The sequence below is a fragment of the Plasmodium gallinaceum genome (genome assembly GCF_900005855.1).
Source record: "Plasmodium gallinaceum strain 8A genome assembly, contig: PGAL8A_v1_152, whole genome shotgun sequence".
In the NCBI taxonomy this organism is placed as follows: domain Eukaryota; phylum Apicomplexa; class Aconoidasida; order Haemosporida; family Plasmodiidae; genus Plasmodium; species Plasmodium gallinaceum.
In genome coordinates, this window is record NW_021628316.1 from 279,881 (window position 1) to 292,977 (window position 13,097).

The following is a 13,097-nucleotide window of genomic DNA, read 5'->3' on the forward strand; positions in this document are numbered from 1 at the left end:
AAAATAAAAAATAGAAGAATTTAATAATAAAGAACAAAAAAAAAATTATCCATCAAAAAATAAAAAATAGTGAAATTAAAAGATATAAAAAAAATACATTTATAAAAATGGTGTAATAATAAAAAAAAAAAAAAAAAAAAATATAAAATAAAATGAAAATTAGTTTAAAAATATACTAAATAAGATTTGAATGAAAAAAATAATAAATTGTCAAGCATTAAAAGAAATATATGAATAAAAAAAAAAAAAAAAAAAAAGCAATTATTGATACTAAGTAGTACTAAAAATAAATCTAAGGATAACCAAAAGATAGTGATAGAAATTAAAAATCTTAGAATTAAATAAGAAAATAATTTAAAATTAAAAAAATACAAAAAAATAAATTAAATAGTTATACAAATTATTTAAAAATATATATATATATATATATTTATTTTTATTCCTAGAATAACACATGTATTCCTATCTTTTATTGTATCAATTAAAGGTTTTTATAGATTCTATAAGTCTAACACATTAAAAAAAGCTGAGAAAAATCTTTATATAAGAAATAGATAAAAAATAGAAAAGTAATATATTTCTTTTTTAAATTTTGTAATGCTTTTTTCTTATTTCTATTATGAAAAAAGAATTATTAAATAAAATTTATTACACCACTAAAAATAATTTTTTTTTTTTTTCACAAATAATTCTGTTATAGTATAGGAAAAAAAAAAAAAAAAAAATTAATCTTTCGTAATGTATGCTATGATGTTTTTGAAATAATAAAAAAAAAAATAAACTTAAAAAAAATGTAGAAATGTGAAAAAAAGTTTTATTTTCCCTATTCATATTAATTAAATATATTAATAATTTTAATAGTAAACTAATTACAATTAAATGCATTAATTCAAAAATACATAAAAAAAAATATCAAAGATAAGAGAGAATGGAATACTTAAAAAAATAGGTTAATATATTAACGAAGGTAATAATAAAAAAAAAAAAAAAAAAAAAAAAAAAAAAAACATTAAAAAAAAATAAATGAAAAGATTATATCTAAACAAATATAAAATTTCAACATAATAATGATAAAAGAAAAAGTTTTTTGTACATTTTATAAAGACTTTATTTTTAATTCTATACAAGTTCAAGCAAAAGAATATATAATTTTTAAAACTTTCTCTAAAGATTTATTAATATTAACATTTTCAATATAATTAATAGTAGAAGATAAAAATTTTGATGTTTCTAATAAATATGTTTGTATATCATTAATATAACTAAAATTTTCAATATATTTATTTACTTTATCATTAGATTCGTTGCATCTATTTGAAAATCTTTGAATACTTGTCTCTCTGTCAGAAATATAAACTAAAAAATAAATAATTTTATTTGGATATTTTTTTGTTAATTTGTTTATTATATCTGAATTCACATGTACTCCTTCTATTATTAAGGATTCATTTTTTTTAATGTGATCATTAATTATATCATCTATATAACTAAATAGTAATTCACACTGTTTTAAATAATTTTTAATACATCTTTCTTTAAGTTTTTTCTTTATGTTATTTTCATTTTCTATTTGATTATTGTTTTCCGAATTTATTTTTTCTCTTATATGCATATCATTTACTTCTTTATCACTTTCATCCTCCTCTTCATCTTCATCTTCTTCATATGTTGTTAATTTCCATGATTCATAAGTTGAGAATCTAAGAAATTTATTATTTTTTACTTCATAAATTCTTAATATTTCCCTTATAATATCTGTAGATAAAATTCTTTTTATTTTTAAGAAAAATCCCAGTAAGCAACTTAAAGTACTTTTTCCACAACCTGAACTCCCACTTATAATAATAACAAAATTTTTATTATTTTTAAAAAATAAAGAATTTAGTAAATTTTCATTTAATATATCATTATCTGTTTTATTTTTATCATTTAATTTGCTGCAATCATTATTTACAAAATTTATTTTAAATTTATCACCTTCTTTCTTTACGTTAATGAAAATATTGTTTATAAAAAGGTATCTTGAGCAAATGTGCATTTCACATCCTTCCCTTTCATATTTAACTAAAGGAATTCTACTGTTAAAATTTATTACATTTTTTATAAAATCTTTTTTTATCTCAATATCTCTTTTTATAACATCTTCTATAAATAAATTATTATATCCATTTTTATTCATTTCTTAAAAAATAAGGTTCAAAAATAAAAAAAAATAAAAAAAAAAATTTTTAATTCTGTACCATTATTATAATTAAAATCAATTCTTATTTCTCAAAATATGTTAATAAAAAAAAAAAAAAAAAAAAAAGAAAATCCAATAAAATTATAAAAATAGATAATAAATGTAAATATTAAAAGTAAAAAATGAAGCGTGTGTTGAGTGTTAAAGTTATTTTTTTCATGCCTAACATAATAAGAGGACAATATAAAAGTATAAAAAAAAAAAAAAAAAAAAAAAATTAATAAAGTATATAAAAAAGAAATATTAAAGATTTTATAACTATTTTATTTATTATTAAAGACTGTGTTTTAAAAATATAATCCAAAAGAAAATTAAAATAAGAAAAAAAAAAGAAAAAAAAATGAGGTACTTGAAAAGATCTCGTGTATTATATTTTAAAAAATTTATTATTTGTCATATATATTTATATATGATTAACTTAAGAAAATAATAAAAACACAAATTAAAAAGTTTAAAAATAATAAAAATATATATATTTTTATATGTTTTATATTTTTGTATTTAATAAAAAAATTAGACTCTATTATAATATAAAATAGATGTTATATTCTTTTATTATATATTTTACACATATATAAAATTTCTAATACTATTAGATGAAAAAAAGAAAAAAAGAATTAAATTGAAATATATATACGAATTTATAAATTTTAGAAAAAAAGAGGCATTTGGAACATTTTAAAGATATTTTTTTTTTTTTTTTTTTTTTAATTTACAATAACAAAATAAAACTTCTTATTTTATGTGTGTTTTAAAAAAAAAAAAAAAAAAAATATAAAGGAAATAATTTGATTTTTCTTTTTATTAAAATTAAAAAAAAAAAAAAAATATTAGTTTTATGATAAGTTAAAAATATTATAAAAATTAAAAAATTGACATATATGTAATATAAACAAACTTATGTGAAAAAGAAATAATTTTCCAATCATGGAAGCTATGAGCTTCTTGATTAAATATTATTAGATTAAAATCAGATATGCTAATTTCCCAAGTTTAAAAGAAAAAAATAATTATATTTTTTTTTAAAATATCTTTTTATTTATCTTTTTTTATAATTAAATTTATTTTTCATAATCATATGACGTTAATTTAGTTGGTGTAGTTCTAATATTTTCATCTATATTAATTTTTAGTTTTTTACAAAGGAATTCTATAATTCTGTAATTAGAATGAGTGTAATATAAATCTTTATATAAAAAACATTTTTTTTGTAGCATTAATAAATATTTTATTTCATCAAATTTATACTTATATATATAAAAAAGTAGTCTTAAAAATTTATTATTATCAACATAATTAATATTAATGCATAACTCACGAATTATATGTTTGTTTATGGGCATTTCGTGAAAATATCTAATTTTTATAATTGTATAATATATTTGAATAAAATTTTTTATAAAAGATGACACTTCACTTTTACACTCTTTTTCACTATCTATGTTATTATTATATTCTGTAGTATTATCATATTCTTCTTTTTTATTACAATTTCTATTTTTCTTTTCTGTGTTATTTATATTTTTATTATTAGTATTTATTTGTTTATCATCTTTTTTTCCATTTACATTATTTAATGATAATCTTAAGTTAACAGATAATTTTTTTATATCTTTTATATTTAATTTTTCATCATCATAATTATTTATATGGTTAGAATTATTTCTTTTTAATGAATTTATATTATCTGTTTGGTCAGAATAAATACAATGAATGTATCTTAATATAAATATATTTGTTATTATTTCTATACTATTCATATACTTTGAATTTTTCTTTTTTATTCTTAAAGATTTCAAAATTAGAAATAAGCTTTCATTTGTCATATTGTATAATAAACATGTAAAATGATATTTTTTTTTTAAAATAAATTGATTAAATGTACTTAAAAAAGTTTCATTAAAAATTATATCATTATTAGCATAACTAACATAATTGTTATGATGTAATATATATGCAATACGTTTTTTTGTTTTTATCTCATCATATTTGCTAATACAATTTTTATATATAACATCAATAATCATTCTCTTTTCATTATTATTAAAATTATAATCATTTTTTATTTCTTCCTTATTTTTTATTAAGTGTGAACATTCATTGAAATCCTTTTCTTCACCTAATAAATAATCATGAAAAAAATTGAAAAATAGGATGTATTTTTCTTTTGTTTTATTACAATTTTCCTTATTTAATAATGTAAAAATTTTAGAAAGAACTAAAGACAAGTAATTGGTGTTAATGTAATTTATCTTAAAAACAATATTTTCCAATAAAAAGAAAAAGTTATTTGAATTATAATAATTAATGTAAATTGCAAATAAATCAACTGGTGTATATATGTAAACGTTGTTTAAAATGTTATAAATATATATGTTTGTCTCAAAAGTATTTCTTTCAAATTGTAACGATTTATTAGTATTTAAATTTTCTTTGTTATTGCAATTAAAAAAATTTTTTTGGTTTGAATTTTTTTCTAAAAAATTATCACATTTTTTATTCTTATAAGTAATATCAATACTACTATTTCTTTCATTATCTTCAGTTTTGTGATTGTGATTATATTCTTTATATTTATTAGAAATTTTGTTATAACAACTAATATAATTTATTCGTGAGTTTGTTTTCACATATTTATTCATAATTTGATTACATTCTTTTTTTTCATCATTGATAAAATCGTTTTTATTTTCCCTTTTAATTAAATTGATTGAACTATCTTTATTTTCTTTTTCACCAAAATTATCATTATCATTTTCATTAATAGAAATTATATTGTATAAATAAAAATAATACATAGATCTTTTGTGATTGCAACTAACTAATTCATCCTGTTTACAAATAAAATACTCGTAAGAATCAAATGAATTCTTAAAATATTCGTAAATATTTAAGAATTGTAAGGCATTAAATTTATTGTAAATAGTAATTTTTTTCATTTCTTCTAAATTCATGATTTTTTCTAAATCAAAACAATAATTATTAATTTTGTAAAATAAAAATGGATCAAAACTTTTGAAATCTTTTAAATCAAAAAATAAATTTTTTAAAAATAAAAATATTCCTTCATAATATTTAGCTTCAATATAAAAGAAAAATAACTGTAATAAAAATTGCGTATCACAAGAATTTAATCTATTTTTTTCATTAAATTCAAATATGTATATTTTTTTTTCTTTGCAAAATGATTTATCCTCTATATAATTAGACAAATTTTCTGATGAATTTTTTATTCTTCTTATTAAACCATCATTATTATCAACATCAATACTTTTATTGTTACAGTTATTATTTTCTTTTGATTTGCAAGTTGTTACTTGTTGTAATTTGAAAAAATCAAAATAAATTAAAGAAATATCACATAGATATTTATTGATATTAGAATTTTTAAATTCATTTAATAAGTTTAAAATCTCATTATTCCTTAGATTAAGAATGTCTGTGTTTATTTTATGCAATAATATTTTATCAACAAAAGTGTTGAAATAATTATGTTTTTGTAGAATTAATTTTAAAAATAAAAAGATAATTATGTTACACTTATTATAAAATGGAACATAATAATGACACAAATTTAATAACAGCTTCTTATTTAAAGAATGAATAGATGTTAAGTGATCTATTTCAAAATCATAAATATTAGAAAGGATATGATAAACATTTTCTTTATCGTATTTCTTTAAATTTTTTAACAAATGAGAATATAAAACATTTAATAAGTCCTCCTTATAATATTTATAATATATTAAAACCTCCATTAACAAATTTATTTTACTTTTATTTTTATCAATAATATCTTTATTATTATAATATTCATATATATAATCTACGTAATTATTTTCAATAATATATTTGTTATGCAAAGAACCATATGTATCTATATTTTTATCAGAAAAGTTATGATTATATCCTCCAATATTTAAATTATTTAATGTATTTTTATCATAACTCACTGTACATTTTTTTATTTCACTGTTATTCTTATGTATATTTTTGTATTCCTTATTTTCATTTTCATATATATTGATTTCCTCGTTTTCTTTATCAATGATATTTTGAATATTCTTTTTTAAAAAAAAGGAGTCAACATATTGTACATTCTTTTCAACATTTAAAAAATCTAGTTTTAAAATTATTTGATCATGAAAGTATTCCATAAGATTTGTATTCGAATAATTTAGCTTTTTTAAATTATTTAGAATGTAAATTATAATATTAATGTCAAAGTTCAATTTGTTTGAAATAATATAGTTAGTTAAAATATATAATGTTTTTTCATTTTTACAATTTAAATAAAATAAAGAAGTAAAAATATTTAGTATATTATATGAGTTTAATGAGTTAATGTTATTTAAGATCATTAACAGTATGGAATTTATAAAAGTTTTATTTATCCTATTAAAATACGAATATATATACAATATTAGGTGCATCTGAGATATTTTGAGCTTATTCTTATTAATGAAAATATATTTTTCTAACAATTTTAAAAATTCTTCATTTCTATATTTCAACTTATAGAGACTTACTAAAATAGTTATTACACTATTAATGGTTATAGCATTATCATTATCAACTTCATAAAAATTTTCTTCAAAATCTTTTAAATCATTGAAATAATTTATACTATTTAAATAATTTATAATATAAAGTTCTAAAGAATTTACTATTTTTCTTATTAAATGTATATTTTGTAATCTAACATTACTAACACATTTTATAGTGTCAACTAACTCTTTATATTTTTGATAATGAATTGGAGTTTTAATAAATCTTTCAACATTTAAACTATTTATGTTTACATATTTATTTAGAGAAAAATCTATGTATATATTTTTAAATTTATTTTTTCTCGTATTTGAACTTTTTTCTTTCACGATTTCTTCAGCCTTATTTATGTAGAATCTTTTATTCAAGTATCGAAAAAAAATTTTTTTATTCAATAATTTAATGTCCATTTTATGTTATTCATTTTAGTTAAATAATATATTTTTATTTATTTATTTATTTGTTTTTTTTTTTTTTTTTTTTTTTGTTATACATAATTGAACTAATGAAATAGTTATATTTTTTCATTTTCGTTTTATATATTTGTATCTTTATAAATATATATACAAAATAATAATGTTAAATTAAACTTACTGTTTTTTATTAAACTTTTAAAATGTTTTTTTTTTTTTTTTTATTTTATACATCTTTTTATATAATGATTAATGTAAATGCACATATATATATATATTTTTAATTATATATTAAAATATTTATTTTTACAATTCTTTATTAACATATGGTATATAAGCATATAATTACATATTAAAATTAATTTTTTGCATATTTTATTTTTCTTTTTATTTATATTCGTTGTATATTTATTCTTATATGTATTAAATTAAAAAATTTGTTGTATTAATGAAAATAAATAATTATCATTTTAATGTATTATTTTTTTTATGTCATCATATATTTTTTAATATTTGTTCCCAATTCCTTTTATAAACGTAAATATAAATTAAAATACTATATTATCTTTTTCTTTTTTTTTTTTTTTTTTTGTTTATTGAAATATTTTTAAGACAATTTTTTTTATTTTCATCATAATATTTTTATATAAATTACTAATACTATATATTTTGAAGAATATAAAAATGTATCCATTAAATGAAGCTAATTTAGAAAAAATGTCTAATGAAGAATTAGTCATAAAGATAATAGAACTTCAAAATTCTTTAATACAAATTTCTGATGATATGGAATATTTTAAAAATAAAAATAAGAAATTAGATGAGGAGAATGATAATCTGCAGAAACATATAAAAAATGTGGTAAATAAAGTTAAAAGTGGATCTACTTACATATATGATAAAAATAATCAAAATTATCAAAATAATCAAAATCCTTCTAAAATTTCAGATAATGCTTATATTGAGAAAAATGAAAATATAAACTATAAAAGATATAATGAAGAAAACATAAAAAGTAATGATGATAATGTAAATAAAAATATTAAGAGTGATAATAAAATTATAATTGATACTAAAATTATAAATAACAATAAATTAATAAATGATGATAAAATTACAAATGTTAATAAAATTGTAAATAATGATAAAATTACAAATGACAATAAAACTATAAATGATAAAGATACTTTAAATGAAGATAAAAATATAAATGTAGGAATTGATTTAAATGATAATAAAATAACGAATGATAAAGATACTTTATGTGAAAGAATAAATGAGAATGTAGATATCGATTTAAATGATAAACATATAATATGTGAAAACATAAATAAAAACATAGAAAAAAATATAGATGAAAATAAAACTCATCTCAATAGTAAAAATGAAAGTAGAAATGGAAAAACATTAAAAGATCTTTCATCAAAAGGTAATATTTATAATATATTAATGGAGACAGAAAAATTGAATTCTATTTTTAATATAGCGTCTAATGTTCTTAGTACTTCTTTCTTTAACTTATCAAAAGAATATAATGAAAAGAAAGGAATTAATAAAAATAACATAAAGAATGATTATAATGCTTCTAGCAATTTAAATAAAAATCATGAAATAAATAACACAAATAAATCCATAAACAACATAGAAAATATAAATTATTTGAAGAAAGATATTATAAATTCAAATAACAAAATTAATAACTATAACATGAATATTAGCATTACAAATAACACCATAAATAAAGATAATACTTTTCAAAAAGAAAAAGAAAAAGAAAATGAAAGAGACACTCATTATAATGAAAAAAATTCAGATTTAGAAAATAATGAAGCAAATTTAAACAATAAAAATGAATATAGTAATGAGCAGATAAATAAAAAAAAAGAAAATAATAAAATATATAATAATCACGAAAAAAAAAATAGAATAAAAATTGAAGATACCCATAATTCACATTGTAAAATTATAAAAACAAAAGATAATTATGATGCTAAAAATAGTAAAAATAATGATGTTAATGATAAAAATGAAAATGAATATGACATATTAGATGACTCTTATAATGAAAACCAAACTATATTTGAAACTACTAAAGTTGTTAATAAAAACTCCATAAATATATATGAGAATAAAAATACGATAATAAAGTTTATGGACAATAAAAATAATAATACAGATGAAAGTAATAATGAAAAAGTTAAAAATGAAGATATTAATGTTTGTAAAGAGTTTGTTCAATAATCATTATATGAGAATAATACAAAAAAAAAAAAAAAAAAAAAAAAAAAAAAAGAATAAGTAAATATTGTAAAATAAATTATTAATATATAATTAATAAAAAAACAACAAAAAAAAAAAATAATTTAAAATAATTTTGGAATGTCAAAATTAAAAAGTATAAATAATAATAAGATTTTTTTAGTATTATTAAAAAACAACAAAAAAAAAAAATAATGATAAAATTTGTGTTACATATATAAAAAATTTATATAAATTTTTTTTGTTTTTAATTGAACATATTTATTTTAAATTGTTAATATTAAAAATATATATATATTAATATAAATTACATTTATATTTTAAAATTATCTAAACCATCCCTAATTATATTATTACCAGCTTTTGTATATGTATCTAATAACATTTTTGATGATGAGTGTCTCATAATAGCCTTTAAAAATTTTATATTGAGGAAAAGAGATATATTTATATATATATATAACTTATTATTAAATGCATATTAATATATATATAATTTAATGAATTATAGAATTAATTCATACTTGAGCAACTGGTAATGGGACTGGAGGATTTGAAGTTGCAGCTATGGTTGCAAAAGAGTGCCTTTAAAAGAAAAGTATATGCATATATATATATATATATATATATATATATTATTAAGACTATTTTTAATACCTTAATAAATATGGGAAAATTCTTCTTTTTTTTCCGTCTTCACTTATTTCTAATCCAGCTCTGAAAAAAAAAAAAAAGAAAAAAAAAAAAGATATTTTATTCGTACAGATACATGTAAGTAAACATTGTTATACCTTTTAGCTGCTCCCTTTAATGCAGTTTTAAATGTTTCTATGAAAATAATAAAAAAAGATTGTAAAGATAATATAAGCACTTATAAATTTTTATATTATTAAAATTATTTTTTAAAAAAATTTACTTAATGGAGTTTTTGTTTCTGTGTAGTTAAATTTATTTTTCAATGTTTCAGAATAAAAGCATAACCCTTTTTTAGGTTTATTCTCTATTTCCCACCTATGTCATATATATATATATATAAATTATATGTGATGAATAAAATAATATAATTATAAATATATTTATTATTATAACCATTTAATTAATTCAATATAAGCAAAATTAGTTAAAGGAATAGAAGTGCTGCTATATTTGGTTTTTTGTCCTTTTATGAAAATTTCTTTTTTTTCAAAATTAACATCTTCCCATAAAATTCTTAAAACTTCAGAAGGGCGTAAACCAATACCTAATTAATTTTTAAAATGAATTAATTTAATTTAAAATATACTTTTTTTTTTTTTTTTTTATAAATTATTTAAAAAAAAGTTATTTTATTTACCTATGCATAATCCAAATATTGCTCTATGCATATCACTACTATTTTTTAACAATAATTCAATCTAAAAAACAAAAAGTATTGAAATATAAATAAGATGATAAAAAAAATAATAATAATAAAAATATATATAAATACATATTAAAATAAGCTTATATTTATATATAAATAAAATGTTTATTTTTTATACAAAAAAAAATTATGTATTAACATACCTCCTTGGGAGATAAAGGTGTAATTTTTCTTCTTGGTATAGTGCTTTTCTTTATTTTACGAAAATGATGTATACTTTTTAAGTAATCACGATATAAAGCATATTTCAAAGATTGCTATCATATAAAACATTAATAAATAAGAAAAAAAAAAAAGACAATATTTTATAATTTTATAATTTTGTAATATTAAATATGTCTTGTATTACTTGATAGGTAGATTGATAAAGAGCTAAGGTTCTTGGTGAGCAATTTTTTCCTTTTAAATACCTAAAGAAAAAAAAAAAAAAAAAAAAAACGAAAGTAATTTAACATATTGTTTATAATTTTAATATTCTTATAATAAAAATAATACTTTAAGAAACTCTCCCAATTATTAGGACCTAATTCATCCAATTCATATTTCCCCAATTTCTACAGAAGCAAAAATAAAAACAAAAAAATAATTTAAAAATTAACAAAAAGATATATTTAGTAAATTTAATTTTAATTTTATATATACTGTTAGTATGTCCTTCCAAAACCCCTTTTCAACTCTAAATGTATTTTCACTTACTTCTTCTTTTCTGTTTATTTAATACATGTAAAAACATATATATAAATTGAACTAATTAAATTAATACATTTTCTTTTAATTATACCTTATTGGTAAATATATTTCTTCTATGTACTTTTTTAATTTTATTTTTTGTACCGACACATTTGTACCACAATAAATACAAAATTTTACTTCTATAAAAAAAAAAAAAAAATAAATAAATATGATACAAAGTATAAATATTATATTTTCCTAATTTTCCAAAGTATGTATATATTATGCATATCAATTTACTTGGTTTTAATATTTTTTTGCACATTTTACACTTTAGAACATCATTAGTCTTTCTCTTTTTTTTTTTTTTTTTTTTTTCCAATTTCAACTTCTTTTTATCGTTATATTCTGTTTGTTCATTATAACTATTTGTGTTTTCTTTTTCATTAACATTTATTCCTATATTATTATTTAAAAGTAAGTTATTTTTTACAGAACAATATTTATATTTACAACATTTCTTGTTCATTTTTATTCTAATAAAATCATATGTTTTTATCTGAGTTGTGCAATAACTACTAACATTTTTTATATGTTTTAAAAAGAGTATCCATAAAACATTTTTTAGAATTTTATTCATTTTTTTACTTTATTTTTAATTCTAATAAAAAAAAATACATATGAGATTGTTAAATTATAACTCTCCTCTTTAATATTAAATTATATCTATGCTTCATCTACTTACTATAATAAGTAATATTTTAGAAAGTTTTTTTTTTTTTTTTTTTTATTATTGTAGTTAAAATCAAAACTATATTATCAATATATTGTATAATTTATCTCATATTTTATTTAATTTCTTAAAGATAATTTTTATTCATTTAAAAGCATAACTTTTTTATCTAAAAGTAGTGATTCTTAAATAAAAAATAATAAAAACTTTTCAAATAGAAAAATACATTTTCTCCCAAGCCATTTAAAAATTTCTCTAACTATAATCTTAATTTTTTTTTTTTTTTTATAACATTTTTTATAGAACATATAAAAATACATTAATAGAATGTAAATATTGTATAAGCTGAAAAAATGTCTATTTCTTATTTTTTAAGTTATGTACCACTTCCTAACTTTTTTTTATTCTATGTCTGAGAAAGTGTTTCGAGCGTAAATAATTTTTTTTTTTTTTTTTTTTCTGAAAATATTCTTAACAGTTAATGTAATTTTTATATTTAAAAGAAAGCTTTTAAAAAAAATATATAAAAGATTATAAATTTAAATAAAAATGAAATTTTTAGATACTCCATATAAGGAAAAATATATTGAATTAATTCATGATCTTGTATTTTTTAAATATAACTCTGAAAAATTCCAAAAGAAATATTTTAAATTTCTTTTTTAATTATATTTTCACGTTAACTTTTTATTAATACATACTTAATTTTATATTCACTAAACACAAAATTATTATTTATAAAAAATATTTAAAAAAATATCATACGTGTATTTCATACACTAATAAACCTTATATTTTCACTCACAGGTTTCTTTTTTTTTTTTTTTT

At 16.4% G+C, this 13,097-nt stretch overlaps 4 protein-coding genes across 4 annotated transcripts; 1 reads left to right on the forward strand and 3 right to left on the reverse strand.

The window, feature by feature from the left end:
- Positions 1-1,129: 1,129 nt before the first annotated feature.
- Positions 1,130-2,179, reverse strand: PGAL8A_00504600 (conserved Plasmodium protein, unknown function; the record flags this gene model as incomplete). Its single annotated transcript, XM_028673863.1, has 1 exon — positions 1,130-2,179. The coding sequence occupies one exon, from the start codon at positions 2,177-2,179 to the stop codon at positions 1,130-1,132; it is 1,050 nt and encodes a 349-aa protein (XP_028530274.1).
- A 1,124-nt stretch (positions 2,180-3,303) lies between these two features.
- Positions 3,304-7,200, reverse strand: PGAL8A_00504700 (conserved Plasmodium protein, unknown function; the record flags this gene model as incomplete). Its single annotated transcript, XM_028673864.1, has 1 exon — positions 3,304-7,200. One exon carries the CDS (start codon positions 7,198-7,200, stop codon positions 3,304-3,306), a length of 3,897 nt encoding a protein of 1,298 aa, XP_028530275.1.
- Positions 7,201-7,887: 687 nt separating this feature from the next.
- Positions 7,888-9,444, forward strand: PGAL8A_00504800 (conserved Plasmodium protein, unknown function; the record flags this gene model as incomplete). Its single annotated transcript, XM_028673867.1, has 1 exon — positions 7,888-9,444. The coding sequence occupies one exon, from the start codon at positions 7,888-7,890 to the stop codon at positions 9,442-9,444; it is 1,557 nt and encodes a 518-aa protein (XP_028530276.1).
- Positions 9,445-9,775: 331 nt separating this feature from the next.
- INT (tyrosine recombinase, putative) lies at positions 9,776-12,176 on the reverse strand (the record flags this gene model as incomplete). Its single annotated transcript, XM_028673868.1, has 13 exons — positions 9,776-9,874; positions 9,987-10,047; positions 10,120-10,179; positions 10,254-10,290; positions 10,379-10,473; positions 10,552-10,702; positions 10,796-10,856; positions 11,008-11,121; positions 11,214-11,274; positions 11,360-11,418; positions 11,507-11,570; positions 11,646-11,736; positions 11,837-12,176. 13 exons carry the CDS (start codon positions 12,174-12,176, stop codon positions 9,776-9,778), a joined length of 1,293 nt encoding a protein of 430 aa, XP_028530277.1.
- Positions 12,177-13,097: the final 921 nt, after the last annotated feature.